At 45.6% G+C, this 24,031-nt stretch overlaps 2 protein-coding genes across 5 annotated transcripts in view; one reads left to right on the top strand and one right to left on the bottom strand.

Moving 5' to 3' along the window:
• Window positions 1–9,686, top strand: part of LYPD1 (LY6/PLAUR domain containing 1) — a 41,544-nt gene extending 31,858 nt beyond the window's left edge. For all 4 annotated transcript variants that reach the window (XM_019731132.3, XM_019731133.3, XM_019731134.3 and 1 more), the window contains one exon: window positions 866–9,686. In XM_019731132.3, coding sequence (XP_019586691.2) covers window positions 866–1,101 — 236 coding nt within the window. In that variant the 3' untranslated portion in view covers window positions 1,102–9,686. The remainder of the gene's footprint in view (window positions 1–865) is intronic.
• Window positions 1,472–24,031, bottom strand: part of GPR39 (G protein-coupled receptor 39) — a 203,051-nt gene continuing 180,491 nt past the window's right edge. The window contains exon 2 of the mRNA XM_074335467.2: window positions 1,472–2,048. Coding sequence (XP_074191568.2) covers window positions 1,552–2,048 — 497 coding nt within the window. The 3' untranslated portion in view covers window positions 1,472–1,551. The remainder of the gene's footprint in view (window positions 2,049–24,031) is intronic.

Genomic DNA, 24,031 nt, shown 5'->3' with positions numbered 1-24,031 from the left:
GCACTTAAATCAGCTCAGCTATTATCATTTGAATTGAGTAAACTTCTAGCTTTAGATAAGCTTAGCTGTTATCATTTTAATTGGGTAAACATCCAGCTTTAAGAAGTCATATGATTACCGTAATTTGATGGCTATGCTGCAATTTGGACGTGACACATGGGCTCTTACGATGGGCCCTCCAGTCTTCTCAGGATGCTCCTTTATGTGCCCACACAGTGTGTAAGTGCTGGCTGTGTGATGCTGACTTGGCAAATGACCATATGTTCTAAGGGTAAACCTTCTTCCCTGAGAATAAGGTTGCCCTGGGCACGTGGCCAGCCAGGCCACCCCCTCACTAAACCCAGTGGACCCCTCAAACCTGGGAAAACTCAAGGCCCCTTCAGTAGGGATCTGATTTATTCCCAGTGGGATTTGGTCTTTATTCAGAAAATTCTAGAATTTAATACATAGTGGAGAGCCATCTCGCTGTGGTCACTTACAAGGTAATAACAGAGATAAAAGATCTAGATGTGCAGCTGGTATTATCTGGCATGATAATTTGAACAACAACAACAAAAAAGTAAAAATCTCTAGTACACAGTATGACTTCTGACTTTAAAAATAAATGAACTTTGGTTTTGACAGCTCTTTATTCGCTGGCATTGCATCTCAAATAGCTTTTGGAATGATTCTGACAAAATTAGAGAAATGATGACTTCCTTCTTTACCACATATCTCCTGTATTTAGTGGGGCTCAGCGAAACGACCAGAAGTACCCCTTTGGCCTACCAAGTGTCTGGGCTGTGAGAGGAGGAAGGAAGGGCTCAGAGGGACCTATCTGTCGGCCAGCACAGGTTAACCCAGCTCCTGTGGGTCTGTGTTGCAGGAATCATGTACCGGAAGTCGTGTGCATCCTCGGCGGCCTGCCTCATTGCCTCAGCGGGGTATCAGTCGTTCTGCTCCCCAGGGAAACTGAACTCAGTGTGCATCAGCTGCTGCAACACCCCTCTGTGCAACGGGCCCCGGCCCAAGAAAAGGAGCAGCTCTGCCTCAGCCCTTCGGCCCGGGCTCCCCACCACCATCCTGCTCCTCAAATTAGCCTTCTTCTTGGTACACTGCTGAAGCTAAAGGAGATGTCAGCGCCTCCTGCATTGTTCTGCCGGCCCTTGCTCCCCCTGACCTCATCCACAAGGTTCTTCTGGGTGTCCTTTGATTCTGGGTAGGGAGTCTGTATTCTCTTTCTTTTTGTTCTTTTGCAAATCATGAAAGATCTCAGTGTAAAACATTTTTGTAAGCTCTGAATAAATTCAGTCTGACTGAATTTTCAGTGTGTATTTAAAGGGAGGGAGGGGGTGGAGCAAAAGTTCCTCCCCTTCTGTAACCAGAGTCATGGGCAGGCTGGCAGAATCAGCCCTTAGATGGCCCCTAAGTGGGCATCTGCCTTTTCAGGGCCCCTAGCTTCCATAGCTGTCCCTGATGGGGGCACAGATTATGTTGTCACAGCTGTGTGAAGGTAATGTTGCTTTTGCCAGGGGAGGGCCAGTTAGCACTCAAGGCTTCCTTACTTGACATTCACACTTCATGCTCCTGAAAACCATTCTCTGCAGCAGAATTGGCTGGCTCCGTCTCCCCCTTGGGCTCTGGTGACTCGAGACTCAATTGCTGGGGCTCAGCCTCGCTCTGAAAAGTGCTTAAGAAAACCTTGTTAGGTCTCCTGGCAGAGGAATTGCGCCTGGAAGCGACGAAGATCAGCGGTCTGCGGGTGGAGCAGGTGCTGTCCGCCGTGGAACCGACAAAGGTGCGCAGGCGCTTCTCGTGGTTGGCATGCTGCAGCGTCAGGCGGCAGCGCAGCACCTGCCCGAACACCGTGCGGAACTGCTGCGACGACACGTTGTACAGGAGCGGGTTGATGACCGAGCTCAGGTAGAAGAAGGTGTCCGAGAAGGGGAGGAGGATCATGTATGCCCGGAAGTAGGACCTCGTCCAGTCGTGCTTGGGCCGGGCCGCAGCCATGATCCTCCGAACCTGGTTAGGCATCCAGCAGACCGCCAGCGTCACCACAATCAGCCCTGAGCAGGCACCGGGGGGAGAGAGGGGAGGCGCACAGCGTGAGTACAACCACCACCACAACAACAACGAAAGAAACATAAAATATTTAGCCCTTCAGTTCTGTGCTTACGGGCCAGGAAATGGTACCCATTTTTCAATGTTGTATTTGACAGCTTCTTTTGCCACTAGCAAAAAAGAATTTAATACTGTTTCCAGGCTGGGGGAGTTAACTGCGTTAAAGACCATTAAATGCTTTAGACAGTTTATTTATACCCGTTGATGCCTGTTAATTTAAAAGATGTTTTCATTGTTGGGTATCCAGAAAGCATTTTATGTAGTCCATTAATCTAGTTTTGTCTTCGTTTTTAAAAAGCAGATGTACACAGTATAGCCATATCAGATGAAACTTGTATTTTAAAGAATGTCCGCATAAGGAAGACTCAATGATATCTTCAAGACAAATGAACTGGCATCCCCTTGGTAACAAAGAAGCATATTTAGGGACACTGATCTTGCATTCAATTTCAAGGGAAACAAAATCAGGACTAGGTTGTCACCGAGAATGTTTTTTGCACATACATTTACTAGGTGTGTATACCTGTAATTATAACGTTCATATCTGCAACAGCACTTCTGTTTCTTTTCAAATGTTTTTAAACAAGAATTATCTAAAAACAATGGAAAACAGAAAACTTCTTTCAAGTTCAGCCAGTAACGTGCGTGTTACCTTTGTGGCACAGAGCTGCAGTGTCAACAGCTCAGAAATGACCAGACCTTAAAGAGACATGACTCAGTGCCCCACCCCCCCAGGTGGATCAGAAGTTGACTGCATGGACATGTTTGCATGCGCACGTATTTGCATCCTCACTTACATAATCATCACTATTTCTATGACCTCTGACAGAAAAATATTCTATTAGACCACGGACAACTGACACCACACGTTCCATGAGTTTATTCTACAGTGACCACCAACCACCCCACTGCCTGGCAAAAAAAAAGGTCAGACATATGCAGTGCATTTGCTGGCTTCTCTAGAGGTGGAGGGAGGGAGCACAGGACACCAGATTGTAAGTTCCATATACAGAGCTGATATTTTAAAGCCGTGTTTTGGATTTTTAGAAATGCTTCATCCTTCCTCTCCTAAATTTGAATAATATTAGGAAAATTCATTCACATTTTCAAACCTCTGATTTTCTAGGACACCACAGGGAAGCGATTGTAGGCAATGATCCGTTCCTGTCTCTGATTGATGGTAAATATTTCCTTAAAAAAAAATGCTCCAGGAAAGACAGCCATGTTTACGCATCCAGGGTTGGCCCTCCTGCATGAACCAGCCTGAGCGTCCCCTGCCTAGTGGCAGAGTGGCCCTAGTTGTGTTCTCTGACGCAGAAATAACCCAGCTCCCCCAACAACAAATCCTCCACAAATCCCAGCTGTGGGGGCCCTAGGAATTCTGCTCTCTGTTAGTTTCCAAGGGTTTCTCCTGTCCAACCTCAGCCCAAGCTTAAAATATAAATCAATTTGCTTATTTCTTTCCTTTGAGTTTGCTACCCTAAGAACACTCAGTAAATCTAAAAATAAAACAGGCAAAGTTACATACCTATCTGATGAAAAGGCAAAAAAGATCACCTTAAGTCAAGAGTATATTCTGAATCACCTAGTTACAGCTGCTGAATGGGAACAAAAATCAACATTTTTCTGATTAAAAAAAAAAATACTCGCAGAGGAAATTGAGGGTTTTTTCCACTGCTTTGAGAAGCATGGGCACTTTCAGTCACCTGTGCTATTCCAAGTGTGTCCGTACATTATTTCTCGTTTTTATCTCCTGCAGCTCGGACTGAATGGTTCATCTCATTAATTGTGAAGGAGCTAGGAAGCTCAGCATACCTAGGGAAGCTATATGTCTTCACAAAGTTTGCAATGGTTTCCTCTTCCCTGCCACTGAATTTCAGAGAACAAGGACAACCATCTATCTTCATCTGAGGACTTATTTCCTAGAATATGGAAATTGAACATAGGGTTTAGATGTGTGCTATGCTACATTGAGGGAATTTGTACTTCAGACAGCAAGAATCAATCTAGAAAGGTGATAACCACCTAGTACTTATTGTGGCTTGAACATAGCACAGCTTTTAAAGCCAGCGGAAGAAAGACGAGGAAGGAAAGCAGGGTTGTGAGCAATTGGAAAGAAGTTATAAGATTGCACTTCTTCTGTCCTGTCTTTGTTCCTGCTCAGTGGAGGATCTCTTATTTGCATGACCCTTATACTTCTGTCACCTTCACCCCCTTTGCCTGGCATCAAATATCCTTGACTGACCATCGCATCCAAAGAACCAGAGTTTGGTAAAAGGCAGGACACCAGCATCCCAGGTTTGAGGCAAAGGACCGGGCAGATGAAGAGTGTGGCCTTGTTTGTAGTTTTAGCCAGGAGAGAATTCTTGCTCTGACATTGAAATGAGCTAAAGTAGACAAGTGAGATACCTTAGTCTGAACAAGGAGCAGAACACAGGGGATCAGATCTGAGGTTCTTCAATGATGAGAAAAAAGGGAAATCTTGGCTTTCTTGATGTAGAAGCAAGTGGATATGATACCAAATACAATCTTGGAGAACAAGAGAAACAAGGAGCTGAGGTAGAAATGGACCAGGATTAGGAATCAGACAGGTCTTGAGATTAGAACCAAGAGCAATGCCGAATACTTATTGAGTTTTCCCTTTGTCAGGTTCTGCGCTAAGCTCTCTCCGCTAATGTCTCACTTCTGGGAATAACCTGGTAAGATCAAAATGGTTATCTTCATTTTACAGACGGGGAAGTTGAGTCTCAGAGGTTAGTTGCCCATGTGCTATAATTAGGACACATGCTTGCCTAACTCCAAAATCCATGATATGTATTGTTTTTTCTCAAAGACACAATATTGTTTCTTATATTTTCAGTTTGAAAAATACAGAAAACACAAGACTGTAATGTTGAGCCATAATTCTACCATGTAAAGTGGATGGAAAGCAGCACTGTCCATTAGAAATATAATGTAAGCCACCTGTAATTTTAAAATTTCAAGTAGCCACATTCAAAAAGTCAAAAGGGATCAGGAAATCAGTTTTAATATGTTCTTTAACCCAATATTACTGTTTCACAGGCAGTTTCAACATATAATCAGCCTAATATTATTTATGACATCTTTTTTTTTTTTTTTTCATACTAAGTCTTTGTAACCCAGTGTGGCTTTTACATTTACAGCACATTTCAATTGGGTCCATTCATAGGTGGCTAGTGGCTACAGCAGAGGCTTAAGTTATCCTTCATAGCGCCCCCAAAATCACAAGGCTCCCTATTTCCTCCTGTTTGTTTCCCCAACTGCGCCCTTCCCAGCCACATACCCAGAGAGTCCTGTCAAACCAAGGAAACGTCCATCAAATGTATTTATCATCCTAAGATTCTGACAATGCAACCAACGTTGACCCCAAATCGTATTTTTGAGTGTACATTCTCAGCCTTAGTGTCGAACAGCTTTATCCAGTCTTGTCACACAGTCTTCCATATAAGGGGACTACACATTACCTAAAGTCGAAATAATTCTGAAAGCACAAATTTCTGTTTTGTGTCTCTCATTCTAAACCTTGTCTAGTCATGTTGGAATGACACAGATTGTGCCAAGCACCTAGCAGAGCTACTGGAACATACAACCTCCACCTCAACTGGAGGTGGGGAAAATGGCTGGTGTCTTTCCTCCTGTGCTGTGAAAGATCATTTTGTTCTAGGATAATGGAGCGTTGGACATATAGGTACAACCGATGACAAATGGGAGGTGTGTGCCTGTGGGCAATGTAATACAGGTTAGCCTCCGGTAGGGGCAAGGGAGGGCCAAACCATCATCCTTGTAGAATTTGTCATTTTATAAGGACAAGTAATTGCTCATTTTTACATCTGAGAAAGGAGAAGTTCATTTTTTGAGATGACACATTGTTGAGGATAAATGTCATGTCCAAAGATGTTTTCATTCTGGCTGTTTGCAACTGATGCAGCTCTAGCCCCAGCGACTCTGTATCTGAGATAAAGCTTTAAAGTCTTATTCATGCCTTAATAGAGCATATTAAAGATTTGACTAAATTTACATTTGGCTGCAATCAATTTGGACTTGTATATTACATTTGGAGAAATCTATAATGCTTTGGTCTGTGTGATGTAAGGCGCAGCCCACAGTTAAATAACTTTAGTGGGAACTTGAATGAAGATCAGTGAACGGAACCCAGTCATGTAAAGCAGGTAAACAGTTTTAACTGAATTATTGATAGATCTGTATTGTACTCCAGACAGCCTTGCACTCTGGGTTCAGAAATACCTTCATATTTTATCTGCTTTTCCACATAAAGTACTTCCATTTTTCCTCCCTGATCACGACGATAAAATGACAAGAGCCATTAGGCGATGACACAGATTTATTCTCAGCAGACTGATGTTGTTTGAAAAAACAAAAGTAATGCAGATGTCCCACATCCTGCACTGAAGCCTGACATCGTAGCAGCGTTCCTTGGTTTAGTCTTCAGAAGTGCAGTGAGCTATGTGCCAGGGACACGTTGGCAGGCATACATCTGCCACTGTGCTCTGTTTTCTCCCCTCTAACCTTCAAAATGAAGGGGGCTATGTGTGTGCGCCCCAGATGACATCAGAGAATGGAAGACAGAAGAGAGACCCCCACACACAGAACTCCTTTGTCCTACAAATTATGGAGCTGAGGCAAAGTGATTCACTCAGATCTCATAGGTCAGAGTGGCAGGAGGCCCCCTCTACCCTGCCACACTGGGTTCCACCCTAGATTGACAAACAAGCCTATCATATTTAAATGCAGTTTTGTTTTCTCTTCCAGTTTGAGGCTCAAGTGCTGACCATTCAAGCATGGGATGCAATGAGAGGCAGGACCATCTCAGACCCCAGCTAAGGTCAGCACGACACCCTCTCAAAACACTGTCCAAACTCAGTTTTAGAAACAGGTCCCTCAAGAACAGGCACATGACAAAGCTCTGGGGCACGTATTTCCTACCCCCACCCTTACCCCCCCAAAGGAAGGTGAAGCTCAGCCAAAGGGGAGCTGAAGAATGTTCAGAAAACAAAATATGATTCCAGGTCATGGCCTGGTGAACAAGTCTATAAGGACTCCATCCATCCATCCATCCATCCATCCATCCATCCACTTACCTATCTATCCATCCGTCTATCTTATATAAGCACCTGCTAGGTAAGAATACTTAGCTAGTACTAAGCAGAAAAGATCTGGAAATTTGATCTTTCCCCAAGCAAAGATATTTTGTGTGATTTAAGAAATCCCAAATATTTGTTTCTCTACCTGGTGTTGCAGTTCCATTTTACTGAATCACTGAAATCTTGGGAATGTAAAAGGGTTGTTGAGTATGATTTAGGATTACTCTGGTTAGTGTAGCCTTTCATACGCTTCCTGCCCCGATATTCTAACTTCTCTCTAACCCTGACCACAGTAAGCAGGAGTTAGACATCCCCCTCCCTCCCACCCAGCCCCCCATTTAAGTTCTCTGCACATTGTTTATTCACTCAGCAAACATTTCTTGATAGGCTGGAGTCTATTCTAGACCTTCTCCTAGGCACTGATGATAAAAAGCTGAGAAGGATGGGGCAGCTGCAGCCTGGTGACCACCTGCAAAGGGCCATGAGAGCAGTGTAGGAAGAGCGTTACAGCAGCAATGAAATGGGCTAGCTGACCTTGACACAGGGGGAACACTCAGAAAAATTAAAGAAGAGAAAGAGTAAGCCTGGAAAACGGCATGAGCAGGGGATAGAGGAATGCAATGTCAGCTTACCTTCTGACAGCTGCAAGGATCAGTGTGACCAGAACCGAGGGGCGGGGTGGGGAGGAGGAGGTGGGAAAGCAGGACGGTTAGAGAACACTTCATCAGGATTTGTGGACAATAAATTAACTTGCATATAGTAGGGTGACGAACATCTGCTTGTCAACTGACATTTAAATAGCAATTGCCAGTGGAAAGTAAGCATATGGTTAGTTGAATGAAGAGCCACGAAGAGACAGATCCATTCAATAAAAGGTTTTAGCACTTTCTCAATTTATATATTTTGTGCTTGCCAATCTGCTTCTGCCAGCCAGTTAAGACATTGATCTCACTCACTGACTTTGTCCAACACAAGAGCCCAAATCAGCACCACCTTGATTTAGTCTCTTAACATCTAAGACGGTGGTTCCCAAAGCGGGGGTTCCTGGAACAGCAGCCTCAACTGTGAACTTGTTAGAAATGCACATGTTAGGCCCCAACCCAGACCTACTGCACCAGACTCAGGCTGGGGCCTGACAGTCCACCGGTTGGCTGACGCTCACTCAGATCTGAGAACGACTAGGTTCAGAGGAGCACAAACAGGTAGAGCCCGGATCTATGGCCATTTGCAGGGCCCTATTCCGGTCACACGCTTGCTTTTGAAGCATCACGTTCTGAGTGTCCACAGTCTGAGTGGACAGTAACTAAGATCCCCTCCCGCTAGTTCCTTCCCTAGACAAGCACCCCCAGTCCCTCTCAGTCCTGAGCACAGCCCTCCCCCTTGGTCCGGCCTCCCACCTTTCTTCTCCTCTCCTTTGTCTCTCTGCTCCCTTTCTTTTTTCTGTACTTTCATTTCCCCCCTCCACTTCTTTCTTTATGTGTTTCTCCAGGAGGTAAATCAATGGCATCTCTCCTTTCTCTTCTCTCTGTTTTATTCCTTCTTTCTCCCCTCCATCTTTTCCCAAGATCACCAAAAACCAAGCCATATGCAGCCCTTGCCTACATCGCCAGCACACGCCCTCGCCTTTTTGCCACCATTTTCTTGGATGACTTGGAGCAGGTGAATGCACCAGCTGCAGGCAAGTTCCTTAATAACCAACAGGTGGCTTCCTCGGACGTGGTCACCACTCATTGCCAAGTTTGCGAAAGGAAAGCGGAGAGGCTTTTGGGAGCAACACAGGATGTGAGGGACATGGGTGTTGGCCGTGCCCTGGACATACCCCCACTGAGAGCCAGCTCCGTACCCCGTATCCACTGGCCCTGACAGGGCTTGCCTGGACACCTTGTGGTCACTTTCCCAGGGACCCATCAGCTTAGTGACCTTCATTTCAACCGATCTGCATTTTTGCCCTCTTTCCTACTGAGATATGTTCTATAGGAGAAGACAGAAGAGCTGTTGGGATTTGGTCTTCAGAGAAGGGCGCAGGCCACAGCTTTAAAATGATGTAAAGGCCACAGATGGCTGCCTCTGTCCAAGAAAACAGATGGTTTGATGTCCTGTCCTGGCCCCAGCTATTTGATGGAACCCAGGAAAGGCCTCTGTCCCCAGTGTGGCTCCAGCCACCACATGGAGGTCAGACACCCAGATTCCAAATGACTTGCAATTTGCTGAGCAAGCATTCCATCCATCTCACTCTGCTCTACAAGCTTCAGTACAAGGAAAAAAACTAAATCGCTACAGTAACAGATATATATTTCTAAAAACGCCCTCCTGTCTGGGAGTTATAGGACAGCCACTTGCACTCAAAATAAGCAGCACTTAGGGTCGTCATTGTGGTTTAGTGCCTCTGCTCCTTAATGAATGCATGGTAAATGATCAACTGGAACCCATTAAATAAATATTTTTCTATGTGGATCTGAATTGTATGCTGTGTGGCTTTCTATGCAAACAGTCTGTTCTAAATCTACTGCTAGTAAAGTCCCCATATGTGGTGTAGCTGTGAAAGCCCAGAGCTCTTTCTCAGGTGAAGCCAAATGCTTCTGCCCTTGGGACACACAGCCCAGGAGTGAGTGATGGTCATGAGGGCCATGACACCCTCTATACCTGCCTGGGAAGCTGCAGACCGTGGGAATGTGGGGCCATCCCCTGCCGTGGATCAACTCAGACCACCCCAGCATTGGCCATGCCGCTTGTAAACACTGACTAATACTAAAAGTCTGCAGTTTCTAAAAGCATGTAGTTCCCTGCAAGTGGTAGAGAAGTAAAAGCCCAAGATGTTAGCACTGAAAAAGCCTCAGAGGTGAGTCTACTGGGGGAGCCAGCAGAATCCCCAGAGAAGTGGGACAAGGTGCCCAAATCCACACAGCCCTGGAGTCCAGGCATCGGGCCTCCCAGCCTGTTGGTGCCTGCACGGGTCACAAGCTCTGCTCAGTGCCCCGTGGAACCAGGCAGCCCTTGGATGAAGCATCACTCAGCCAAGCGCACATAGCAGAGGCAGCACATGGGACTCTGTCCCACACCTTCCTGGTGTCCGCAAGGCTATAACAAGTTCTCTAGGATGAGTTCACCAGCACCTTTGACTCCTGCCCCTGTCATCATAACCCCACAGTGTAAACTAGACCATAGATTCCACCAGGTCAGGACTCTCCATCATCACTGTTGTGTTCTCAGCACATAACAGGAAATCTTTACATAGCAACTGCTCAATAAATGTTAGTGGGAAGGAGGGAGGAGGGTGTTGGAGGTCCCAGATGAGGGACTTGGCAGGAGGGCATTTAACACTCCTGCATTTATCTAATGTACACAGAATCGATTTGAAGCCAGCTTCCCTGTCCAGAGGAGTCAGTACCAGCCCTGATGCAGGGCTAGTGCCTGGATCTTTTCCATCCTCCATCCCGAGGGGAAGACAAGCAGAGAGTGGGAAATGAAAGAAGGGATCACCTCATTCAAGCAAGAAACAGAACCCCCAGGCCAAAGAAATGCAAGAAGCCCCAAGACCAAGAGGTCCGGACAGGGGATAAGGAGTCTTAGGTTCTAAAAGTGCCTTGGGAGGCCAGCAGCTTTGCTCTCCCACCCCTCTGTGCTACTCCAAGCCCTGAGTTCTCTGTACTGAAAACTCATTTCTTTTCCTGTATATTCCCAAGATGGCCGCATGAGGTACAAACAGCATACAGAGGAGGGTCACTGGATAAGACAGGGTATAGAAAAGCCACATTTACCAAAAAGATATGTTGGAAGACATTGTCCCCAAATAATTCACCCCAGGGGCTGTCACACGGAGTGTCATGCGGGGTCTCAACTCCTCCTGCCCGCATAAGAACACAGGATATGGTGAGGCCAAAAAGGAACACCCATGGAGCCATAGCTAGAGGAGTCATATCACTATATTCTCGCTGGCGGCTGGGTTGGAGACACAGGGAGCAAACATCCGCCAGTACCCCAAGGGGTCTTCCTGCACCCCCGTCTCGCTGGCGGCCGGGCGAGACACACGAAGCAGAAAGTAGGATCCACATGATCCAAAATACGCCGCCCACTTCTCTGCCAACCAACCCCACTTGCTAACTGCAATCCGCCATCCACTTTTCTGACTGCCAACCAACCAACTAACCAACGCAGTCACGGCAGTTATATCAGTGGCTAATTGGCTAACTGGTTACAGCTGATGGCCATCTACTACCCGAGCCAGCACCTTTCCGACAGCGGCCGAGAGCCTGGAAACTGCTCTCTGGGACTCTGTCCCCACAGGAGATAGTGTAAATCACGGTGCCTATGAAGATGCTTACTCGTCTTTGTCAGAGAAGCTGTGGGCCAAGACCCAAAGCATAAGGGTTGGAGTCTGCAGCTCAAGAGGGAAACTTAGAGAAAAATAAAGGAAAGCACATAGAAGAGTATCTGGTAAAGGGGGTGGGAGACCATGTATATATTGTATGGTGTGTGGCCTCCGAAAAATGAAATTTCATAATTAGAAACCTAAATTTCCACCTGAGAAAATTTGGGGAGAGTAGAACATAACTATGGCCAGATTGATACCCACCCCTACCTGCCCACTCTATGCCTATCACAGATGTCCCCATAACATATTCCCTGGCACCTGGCACTTTGCCTTTATCTGATCTAGGTAACTCCATCCACCAAGAGACAATCAGCTTTACTCTAAAGCTCAGGCTGCTCATCTGCAAAATGGAGATACCGTGTTTCCCCAAAAATAAGACCTAGCCAGACAATCAGCTCTAATGCATCTTTTGGAGCAAAAATTAATATAAAAGCTGGTATTACATTATGTTATACTATATTATAGACCCAGTTTTACATTATATTAAAATAAGACCAGGACTTATGCAGTGGTACCTCAGTTTTCGAATGTAATCCGTTCCAGAAGACCGTTCGAGTTCTGAAACGTTCGAAATCTGAGGCACGGTTTCCCCATAGAAAGTAATGCAAAATGGAATAATCCGTTCCAGACCTTTAAAATCAACCCCTAAAACTGCAAATTTAGCATGAATATTACTGTCTGATGATACCATAGATCCATAAAATTTACAGCGTTCGTAAACCGAAATGTTCGTCAACAGAGACGTTTGAAAACCAAGGTACTACGGTATTAATTTTTGCTCCAAAAGACGCATTAGAGCTGATGGTCCAGCTAGGTCTTATTTTCGGGGAAACATGGTAACAAGAGCTGCTGGGATGACTAAATGAGATAATGGTTGTGAAGTGCTAAGTACAGTGCCTGCTGCCATGGAAGGGCTCATAGTTGTGACCATTGCCACCTCCACGATTATCTCCATCTCCATAACTCACCACCATCACCTCCATCTCCATCACCTCCTCTACCACCTCACCACCATCCTCACTGCCACCAAGATAGCTCCTAGAGGTCACAGATCTAGGAGAAGTCTTGCTAGAACCATCAGATGTCAGATACCTCCCAATCCTAAACTCACCGCTAGGGCCCAGAAAGATTCCGTGACTTTACTAGGATTATTGTGCAAATCAATAGCAGAGAGAGGACCAGGACTGATGTCTCCTGATTCCCAGGCCACCATTCTTGTCCCTACCTGGAAATGGGGCTCCCACTACTTTGTCCTAAGGTGTTGACTCATTTATTCCTCTCACGGGCAGTTGGGGTTTAAAGGAATTAGAGAGACAAGAAGTGGAGTCTGTAACAGAGGAGCCAATTGATAGAAGATTGAAAGAAGAAGGAAAAACTCCCAATTCCAGGAAGACGGGAGCCCTGAGGATCTCCCCAACTCCCCATCCCCACACAATTCCTCTCTAGGAGGAATGACAAGGGACATACCTGCCTGATCATCTGGTTCACTAGGCTAAGAAGGCCTCCACTGCTGATGACGCTGACCCTTGCTTCTTTCCTCCATCCTCACTCCACCCTTGGGCGCACACCCACACTTTCACCCAGCCCCCATGGCCACGTAACCACAGGCTCTGCGCTACAGAAGGAGTAAGGGCTGCAATTTGGAGTCAGACAGACCTAGGATTGCACCTCACTCAGCCTTGCTATTTCCCAGCTGCGTGACCACTGACTTACATCTCTGTGAAATGGATAAAATAATAGCATCCACCTCATGGACTCATTGTAAGAAAAGCTAAAGGGGATACAAGCACATAAAGCACTGAGCATAGCAGCGATCGATGACTGGTAACCCGTTCTACTCCTTACACAGTCCAATCAGGAGCCCACCTAGAGGTAATGCCAGCTAGAATGAATACAGTGCAGATATATTCCGGACACTCTCTAAGCACTTACCTTACACTTGCTTATTCCAACCTTACAATAAGGCCCACATAGATAGCCATTCCTTAATCTCATTGCTATTATACAGATAAGAAATGTGAGGTGTGATTAGGTTAAATGACCTGACTAAACTTACAGCTGACAAGGGCAGAGCCAGAAGGTAAACCCAGGCAGTTTGGTCAAGTACATGCTTTTCGACACATTGCTCAGCTGCCTGCCTTCCACTGGAGGACCCCTCAGAGGATCAAAAATCAAATGCTTTCTGAGTCTCAAATTCAAGTGAAGGCATTTCAATTCAAATAGCCGTTAAGTTCAGAAATAAGTATCTTCCTATGAGTGTTATGGTAAAGAACAGAATCTCAGCTGTGAAAAAAATAAAGACCCCCCCCCGCCCCCCGCTCCAAAAAAAAAACCACATCTCTATGACAAGGAAAGGTATCCCTCTTGAAAGGGCCTTTTTTCATTTAAGGCGAACACAAAAAGCTTCCCTGTTACGAAGAGAAAAGCTTGATGGAATTCAAAGATGCAAACTAGCTTTGAATAGGAGTGTGGCAGGCTAGACTGCTGCAGAATGTCTGCTTTTGATTGGATTTATTTTATGGAAGGAAATAACCTCTACCCCACCGCCACTCCCATGCATAGGAAGAGTTTTGCAGAAGGACACTTTCCTATGAAAATTCATTTAAATTAACAGGTGAAGCCTATTCTTACCCATCACGGGCTGGCTCTTCCCCTCTCCACAAATACAATCTAGAATCTGGTTTCAAAGTAAATTAAAAAAAATGAGTTCAGTTCCCCATTATCTACTCATATCATGTAAGTTACCAAAGAAATTCCTGGAACAATCTACAGCCAAATACCAGGACAGGAGGCAAAAAATGAAATCAGTTGATGGGAGAGATATTAAAGGGGTTCACGTAGGAGCCCGGCTCACGCTGTTTTTGATTTAGAGCTGAAGGTCTCAAATGACACCGTGAAGCTGTCAGGAAAGTTGAAGAGATGGTATCAGGCTCCTAAGATAGGGTTTTGTGTGAGAATGATCAGATGAGGATGCCTTCCTGTTCATGATTTGGAAATGAAATTACTGTTGCACGACATGATAAGAATTTCCTCCTGGTGGGTTTTCCTTTTAATAGGGGTAAAAAGAACTTTGAGGATATAGTCTTGCAGATCTGGGAACATTAATTATAATCTCCCCTATCCGAGTGTAGCAATAACTGTCAGAGGTGTACATTATTATACATAGTAAATCCGTCCAACAATAACATCCTGATTTAATTATTTTTAAGATTATTCCTCATCTGTTATCTCACTGGCTGAGCTTCCAATGGCAGAGTACCTCCAGATGCTGTCCTTACCTCTCTAAATTCCTCTCACTCCCTCTCCCTGGGCACCTCCTCCATGCCTGTGACTTGAAATTCCATCCCTAGGCAGATACAATTCCCAAATCAGTGTTGCCAGGCTCAGGAGACGTCCACAGCCAGACCCCTACAGCCAACTGCCTACTCAACTTCATGCCTTGGAGAGCTCACCTGCAGCTGTAATGGGACATGTCCAAGCTGAATTAATGACCAGCCACCCACCCAAACCTGCTCCCTCTCCACTGTTCCCACTCTTAATAAACTCTACTGCTGCTCACTGAGATTTTCTACCCGGAAACCTACAAGTTGTCCTGCTCTACTTCCTCCCCCTTCCTCCCACATCCAGTCAGTCCCTAAGCCTGTCAGGTATACCTCCAAAATCTGTCCCCTTCTCACCATCTCCACTGCCACCCCCTGAATTGAGGCTGCCACTATGTCATACCCGGACTAGGCAGAAGCTTCCTTACTGGTTTTGTTCAAAATTACTCTTACCCAAGCCATCCTCCACACAAGCCAGGATCATCTTATTAAATGATAAAGTTCATGTCACCCCCTTGCTTAAAACCTTTCAATGGCTTACTGTTGACCTTAGAACAAAGTCCCCAATCCTTAACAAGTACTACAAGATCTACCTCGCTCATTCTTTCAGTCTCTCCTTGTACCACCCTTCCTGATTGCCATGTCTGCTCTGAACACCTAACCCTTTCTCACTTCCTGGAGCCTGCCAACTTCCTCCTGCCCAGGGCCCATACCCAGCCAGGCTCCCTTCTCCTCACCTTGATAGTTCTTATTCATTCATTTCATTTCTCTGCTGAAATGCCACTTCCTCTGGAAAGCTGTTTGAGCCCCATGTTATAAGCCCCTATTGCCCCATATTCTTGGCCATGCTCTGTACATTTGGACATATTTAACTTTGAATGTGTGTCTTTCATGTCAGTCTTCTCAGACATGTGTGTTCTATGGGTTAGGGGCTTCGTCTGCCCAGTTCTACATCTGCAGTGCCTGGGACAGTGGCCCATGGTAGATCCACAATACATGTGGGAAGTCCTGCCAATTTGACATTCCTAACCAGGTAGTGAGGTAGATTGGGTGGGGGGGACGGCTAGCCCTGTGTTTACTGATGAAAAGGGTGGCATGCATTACATTGAACTTGATTTGGTTCAGGTTACAAAAAAAAAAAAAAAAAATGAGTGGAACACAGAAAGCCTAAAATCTGGGACCTTCCGATCAAGACATTCACAAATTCAGTGCGTCACCCTAGCATCACATCTCCATGTCTTCCACCTTTTCTTCCAGAAATCTAACCCTGCACCCTCTCCCAGAGCTTAGCTGAGAGAGGGACACAAGCCTGGGACCTTTCCTAGGATAGACTGAAGATTTTTATCCAGTCTTTGTCTTGAAGGACCTACATAACTGTGAGTAACTTGGGCTTTCAGACCTGGAACAATCTCGGAGATGACACATGAGTTTCCTTGCCTGCAAAAGGAAAAGTTGACTTAGATTTCTGAGGGCCTTTCCAGCTATAACATTCTGCTTGTTCAATTTCCCTGTACTCCAGGATCTTCATCAAAAAATGATGGGTGATATAAATCACACTTCAAAGGAATATCATACAAATTAGACAATATGCTTTTTAGTATTTTCAGATACACAAATTCAAGGGATTACAATTATTCCTTCACGTAAAGTCCTGTATGGTCCCTGAATGCTTGTTTAAAATGCAGACTCTCGGGCCCCTCTCAGCCCCCACCCCAGACCTGCTGGTCAGAATCTCCATTTTAACCAGATATCAGATATCCAGTTGACCTGTGACCTATGCTCCAGTCCCAGTTCCTTAGCATCACATTCAGGCCCTTTACCACCTAGCTGCTGTCTGTTTTCTGAGCCTGTCATCTCTCCTCTCCTGAACCCCAAGCTCCAGCTTTCCCAATGACTCACGTTCCCAGGATATACTAGGTCCCTGCCCAAGAAGGACTCCAGGAAACTCACAGGAGCTTAAGTATGCTGTCCTCTGGGAAGGGCTCCCTGACTGTTCAAAGAAACGACACATCCCCAGGCCTTGTCCTCGCTTCCATGACAGCACAACCACATTATTTTAATGATGAATTTCTATGCCTGGCTCACTATGAGCTGGAGAGCAAGGCCCATGTCCCAGCCATCAACTTATGCCTAGTCTAATATTGTACAGTAGGGCCTCAATACATGTTTATTGAAACTTTTTAAAAATAGTAATCTCATTAAAATAAGTGCCAAAGTCCCAGCCCCATCCTGCATTTCTGACTAAACTGGAATCCTATTGTGTGTGTGTGTGTATGTGTGTGTGTGTGTATGTGTGTGTGTGCGTGTACACACACACACACACACACACACATACACACACACACACACACACTTATTGTTTAGGGCAATGATAATTAGAAAAATGATTGTAGACTTCTAGGAGAGAAATCAAATACCACCTTTCCCAACTCTGCACCAGAAAGATGTGCATAGAATAGAGTGTCTTCAAATTATTTCAGAACCTAGATAGAGACAGGGCAGGAGGGCAGAGGGAAGCCCCATATTTTCCCAGGCAAACCACCTCCTGGCCTTGAATGGATGAGGAACAGGATTCTTCCTCTCCTGCTAAGGCCCTGCCTAGTGCCATGCTAGAATTTTCAGGTCTGTCAGTTTTGAAGTACAACAGTCTGTGAGCCTTCTGAACTGAATGTGGGAGAGGATGGAAAAAGATGCAGGAGCCCAAATTGCCCCTTCAAGCAAACCAGTCCACACTGGAAAGGCGAGCTGCAATGCATAGCATGGCAGAAACCTCTGGACCTCAGCTCTGGAAACTCTAGAACTCCTCCAGGAATAAGTGCTCCCAGGGCAAGTCTCTACTGGAGGGTGGCACGGCAGGAGAAATATTTGCAGTGGGGGGAGGACAGGCTGAGAGCTCCATCTAAGGGTAGGACTGGGGGGAAGCAACAGAGCACCAGAACTTGGGCATGGGAGGCCAGCTTGGCCTGGTACGTGTTGGAACTGAGCATGGTCACAAACCCGAAATGTAATCCAGGGCCCCCTCAGCGTGTGTCTGCCTAGGCCAGAGCTGGCACAGTCAGACACTCTTCTTCATCTGATCACGGGCTGGTCACACTTGGCTTTGGAGCACCTTGCAGATTTGTCTGCCCTCCCCTACCCCGATGCCATAGATGAGGAAAGGGAGAGCCAGAGCGGGCAAGACATTCACTCAGCCAAGGTCATTCAGCTGGCCAGCTACTAGGAAATCAGCAGGACCAAGCCAGACCGCTTTCTCCTTTCCCACTGCCAAGGTCTTTCTTTCTTTCTTCCCCCCCCCCCCCCTTTCTCCAAGGTCTTTCTTTCACTTCTTACATTTATGACTCGTACCACTCTAGGCACTGAAGCCCTGGTTTAGAAGGCAGCACTGTGTAGGGAGGGCAGTTTCAGGATCAGGACCCCTTGGCTGAGACCTGGCTCCTTCACTGACTAATAGTGTAACTAATAGTGCGACTGAGGAGCGACTTACTTAACCTTCTTGTCATCCTTTTCTTTGATTGCAAAACTGGGAAATTAATATCTTCCTTACAGGATGATTAGAATATGAAATGAGATTGTATGTCAACACTTGGCATATTGACATGCAACAAATGTTATTCCCCTTCCTGTTTCCTAGAATCCTGGGTTCGAGGGAAAGACAAAGTAGCATTTTTGCCACCATTCTGCCTTAAGCTTGGTATTCTGCACATCGTGGGCTTTTCAATTACATGAACTATTAAATATTTTTTTCTTATTTTGCTGAAGCCAATTTGAATGTGTTGTTCTCTTATTTCCAACCATAATAATCCCAATTGTATAAATGTATTTAATTTAGTGACTTGCAGAGAAGATTCTTCAGTCTCCTAAAGTAACATCAGTTAGTCTCTCAGGTCCAACCTAAACCCCTCCTCCTATAAATAAATATTTTCTTTTGCCCATTTGAAATAAGAGAGCAGTGGCCACCCTCCACCATGCATAACACCAGAACTTTACCTACTTGAAGCCTGATTTCTCTCCTTTCTCTTTATTAATAAAGCAACCCAATCCTTTCCTCTCATAGAAAATCTATACTTATTTACTTGTTTCCTATTGAAAAACAAAAAACCAAAACAGAACAGCTACCCTTTCTCTTCCCTCAGATGAGGTATTTTGGATATAGAACTTAGAGTTAGAAGAAATATCAAAGTCATCCCAGTGGAGTCTTATTTTTTTGGCCAGTGAAAAAACAGGGTAAGCACTGAGTCTCTGACTTACAGGTCACTGCCTTCCTTCCACACCCCAATATCTCAACATATATTCATGCTTTGCATTTACCTTGCACACAATCCAAGGTATTTATGGGATGATTTAAACATACTGATTTAAACATTTGAATACTTACCAAAATGCCTTCCAAGAATACACTGCAGCCTTAGATTCTAGTCCCAGCTCCGTACTAGGCAGCTGTGTGTCCTTGGGAGTATCATTTAACCATTCAAAATTTGTTTCTCCATTAATAAAGTTAGAGGTTGGACTAAGAGGATCACAGACTATCAGAATTTTGTTTTCATTAAAGTTTATTGGGTGTGTTAACAAGTGTTGGGGAGGCTGCGGAGAAAAAGGAACCCTCATACACTGTTGGTGGGAATGCAGACTGGTGCAGCCGTTATGGAAGGCAGTGTGGAGGTTCCTCTAAAAATTAAAAATAGAATTACCATGTGACTCAGCAATCCTTCTCTTGAGTATCTACCCAAAAAATCTGAAAACAATTATCCAAAAAGATATATGTGCTCCGAAGTTCATTGCAGCTTTATTTACAGTGGCCAAGACATGGAAACAACCAAAGTGTCCTTTAATAGATGAATGGATAAAGAAGATGTGGTATATATATATGATGGAATATTACTCATCCATAAGAAAAGATGAAATAGTATCATTTGCAACAACATGGATGGATCTGGAGATCATAATGCTAAGCGAAAATATTAGAAATTTAATGAACCGAAGGCAGATCATGGAAAGCAGGAAAGCTGAAAACCGGATCAGCTTTCATCACAATGGAATAAAAACTCATCCCAATACTGGACCCTGAAGGTGAACGAACAATTTCAGAAAGGTGAGGGAAAAGATGGAATTAGGGGCCTGCAAAGCTGTGTACTATAAACAGAGCTTTTCAAAAATGTTCTTCCACGAGCCCTTGATGCCTGCATATTGGCCTTTTTAAATCTTGTTAAAACTGGAACACACTGTGTGCTGGTCCCTTGAATTTGTCCAAATAGCCTGGGATGGTCTTGGTTTACAACACTTGATCCAGCTTATTTATCAGTAGCTCCCTCCTTTTACTCTCAGAATTGTTCCAGAATCAGCAGTGGGCTCAGAGAATACACGAAACATTCCCACAAAACAAGACAAAAGCAGATGATCCAGTAGGAAAAAAATGGGCAAAAGACTTGAACAGGCATTTCACAAAAGAGACTATACAAATGTAAAGATGTCCCACATCATGAAGCATCAGGGAAATGCAAATTAAAACCACAACCTGAAATTATCACACGCACAGAATAGGTAAAATAAAAACACATGGAAATAGAAAAACATGCATAGGCAAGGACGTGGAGCAACTGAAACGCTCATCCTCTCATAGCGGGTGGAAGTGTAAATTGGTACAACTACTATGGAAAAGGATTTGGTAGTCTCCATCAAAGCTGCACATATGCACACCCTATGACCCATCACCTCCACTGCCAGGTAGACACTCACAGAAATGCATAAAATATAAAATATGTCCATCTAAAGAAATGTTACCAGTGTTTGCCGCAACCTGTGGCTATAACGGTCCCACACTGGAAACTACACAAAAGCTCACCAATGGCACAATATGTAAATTGTGAAATATTCGCACAATAGGATACTATACATTCCACACAGCAGTGAGAAACAGCAGAATACATCTGCACCCTATAACATGAGTGAATCTCACAAACAATGTTGAGTGAAGAAGGCAGACACAAAAAAATTACATACCATATAATTTTGTATATACAAAGTACAAAAGCAGGAAAAGCTAACACATGGTGTTGGAAGTCAGGAAGATGGTTACCTTTGGGGGGATAAGTGCAAGGGGATAAGGGGAGATTTGGGGGTACTGCTAATGCTCTGTTTCTTAATCTGCTTACGAATGTGTGAATGTGTTCCAGCTGTAAACCTACCATATGGGTACTTTTCAGTATGCATGTTATGCTTCCATTATAAATTCAAAAATACTTTTTAAAAAAAAGTATTCCAGCACGGACAATAAATGTAATGGTCACTGTTATGGGCTGAATTGTGTCCCACCCCCTCCACCCAAACAAATCATATGTTGAAGCTCTAACCCCTAGTATCTCAGCATGTGATTGTACTTGGAGATAGGGTTTAAAGAATGTAATTAAGTTAAAATGGGGTCATCAGAGTGGGCCCTAACCCAATACGACCAGGACAGAGACAAAACAGACAGAGGGATAACCACGTGAGGGCACAGCCAGCAGGTGGGCATGTGCAAGACAAACAGAGAGACCTCCTCAGAAACAAAACCTGCTGTCCTCTGGATCCCGGACTTCCGGCCTCTAGAATTGTGAGAAAATAAACGTTTGTTGGGTAAGCCACCCTGTCCGTGGTATTTTGTAATGGCGGCCCTATCACACTAGTAGAGTCACACTGGTTATTCTTGGCTCCTTTCATTCCTGGTATTGAGATATAAATCAGCCCTTTCCTGGGAGGTAGAGGCTTGAGCTGCTCCTCTCCTGCAGCTCCGCTGCCAGGCTGCTTCTGGCTTTCCCATCATTCTAGAGCCTTCCCCGGCAGAAGAAGAAAAGAACAAGACTCCTTCCTAAGTGCTAACTTTCCATCGTAAAAACCATCTCAAAAGTCAGAGCTCTGGGATTTTTACTTAAACACTCACAGAAGTTTTTAGAGCTACAAGAGACAACAAAGAACATCTCATCCGGTCTTCTCATTTTATAAATGAGGAAAGCAAGGTCCAGAGAAGTTGAGAAGTTCACCCAATGTCACACAGCTAGTTAGTGGCAGAGCCAGGACTAAATCTGCCCCCAAGCCTCTATTTCCAGATGAGGGCTTGTGCACTAAATCATTCTCACCTTCCTCTCTTTGGAGGGAGGGATGGGGAGGAGGTGTGGAGGGAATAGTTTAGCTTCCTTTAGAAGCTTTAACTTTATCCCTGCCTTTGGAAGCAGCACCTACACAACTTTAGCGTCCCCCATATTCCGCGCACTCTCCCTTCTCCCACCATCCCTTATTTACTTTTCCCTTGAGTCCCCTTCAGGATTTCCTGGAAGTGTCTGGAGCCTGGAGTCTGGGGTGCTGGGTTCTTCCACATGTGTGAAGTCCATGCTGAGGCTTTCTCATCTGTGCAACGGGCATCTGCTGCCTTATGGGTGGTTTGGCAAGCCTCTCAGAGAACTCTCCCCATCCAGGAGTCCTCCCTGCTCACTGGCGACCTAACGAGGCCAGTGAGCGTGAACAGAGTTGGGTGGAAGAGTGGCCCCTCTCCATGCATTTCCCTTTCATCTGAGCCTGAGCTCTGTGACATGACCTCTATAACACCAGCATCCCAGCATCCCATGGACCGGGCTGAAAATGACAAGAAGCCTTTTTATCTGAGATGAGGGAACCAAAAGGCTATGAAGGATTGACTGGTCCAAGTCCCAGGTGGGTCCTTACGAATTCAGTCCTCACAATAAACTTGGCAGCTGGGAATCATTCAATCCACTTAGTTGACAGAAAACAGACTTGTCTAAAGAAACTATCTAGAGGGGCAGGAGCCAGGGTTCAATCCTGTCCACCATTCTTGCCTCTTCTGCTGCACCCCAGCTGCTCCTATCTGTACCCCAAAACAACAACTGGGCAAGTATTAGAGTAGGTGGGCCATAAAGAGCTGGCAGTGGTGTTGGCAAAACCACCTTTGAATGACTCAATTAGACGACAAAATAAAGCAATACTTTTCACATGTCAAATGTGCGACTGGCCGTCTCTGCCTGGTCTACTTAGCCCTTGGGCACAGGGAGCCGTGAGCCCTTAGTCAGGGAAATCGGCAGCAACACCAATGACACTCTTCTTTCCCTGTTAACCTGCTCTCTGCGAGACACTTCGGTAACGAGCTATGGAATTCACCTGAGCTCAGGGACCAGCTTTCAGTCAGCCAACTCCGGATGGGAATCCCGAACTTGGGAATCTTCCAGGAGCAGCTGGGACAGGGCCTCTGGGGCTGGGGCCAAAGGAAAACCACTCGAGCAGAAGAGATGCCCAGTAGAACTTTCCAAATTTCCCTGGAGAGTGGCCCTATCAAAAATGTAAAGGCTGTGGTTTGATGAGTTAAATAGGATGCATTGGTGATGGAGACAGAAAGAAGAACATAGAGGGGTGATGGGACTGTTTGGGCATGGGCGAAGTAAAGGAAATTTGGCCCCAGGAGACACTGGGAGATGGGCAGGAAAGACTCCCTGCAGAAGCAGGCATCTCCATGCCATGTTATCCCTGTCTGATGCAGAATAACTCATCCCATCCCAGGAGAAAGGACGGGCTCTGAGCTACAGGGGTCCCCCGAGAGGTGACATGTGGGCACTGTAGGACAGTGTTTGTACCAAGCCTGGGGACAGTGTGGCTTCTGAGCTTCACAGTCCCAGGAAATTGCAATGGAAAGAAGGCAGAAGTGGGGAAGGTGGGAGGAGATGCTTGAGTGGGTAGTGGAGCCCCCTCCCCTCCCCAGAATGTCCCCTACATGGCTGTGTCATATACCACGTAGCGTTGAGACACCCTGGTATGAAGCATCAGAAGCCCTCCTGAGGGGGCCTCCAGTGCGAAGGGCTTACTCATCTGAGGCCCCGCTGCTATGTCGGGACCAACTGTGTAGGCAGCTGGGACCTCCAGTCTCTGTCGGGGGAGGGGTCGTGCACAGACCACTTAGTCCCCAGCATCTGGGGAGCTCTTTGTTGAGAAATGTCCCGCTGGGCAACTGGCCCCTCGCACCAAGTGCTTAAGGGTTTCCAAGGCCCCAGGACATCGGTGGTGGCTGGCTCAGGCGGCCTAAGAGCAGCGTCCCGGGCACAGGCCCCCAGTGTCTTCAGACAGTTGTACTGGGATGG

This window comes from Rhinolophus sinicus, chromosome 17 (genome assembly GCF_057876585.1).
Source record: "Rhinolophus sinicus isolate RSI-liver-muscle chromosome 17, RSI-T2T, whole genome shotgun sequence".
NCBI lineage: Eukaryota > Metazoa > Chordata > Mammalia > Chiroptera > Rhinolophidae > Rhinolophus > Rhinolophus sinicus.
The sequence above is the reverse complement of the archived record's forward strand: the minus strand, read 5'-3'. Positions and strand labels throughout refer to the sequence as shown.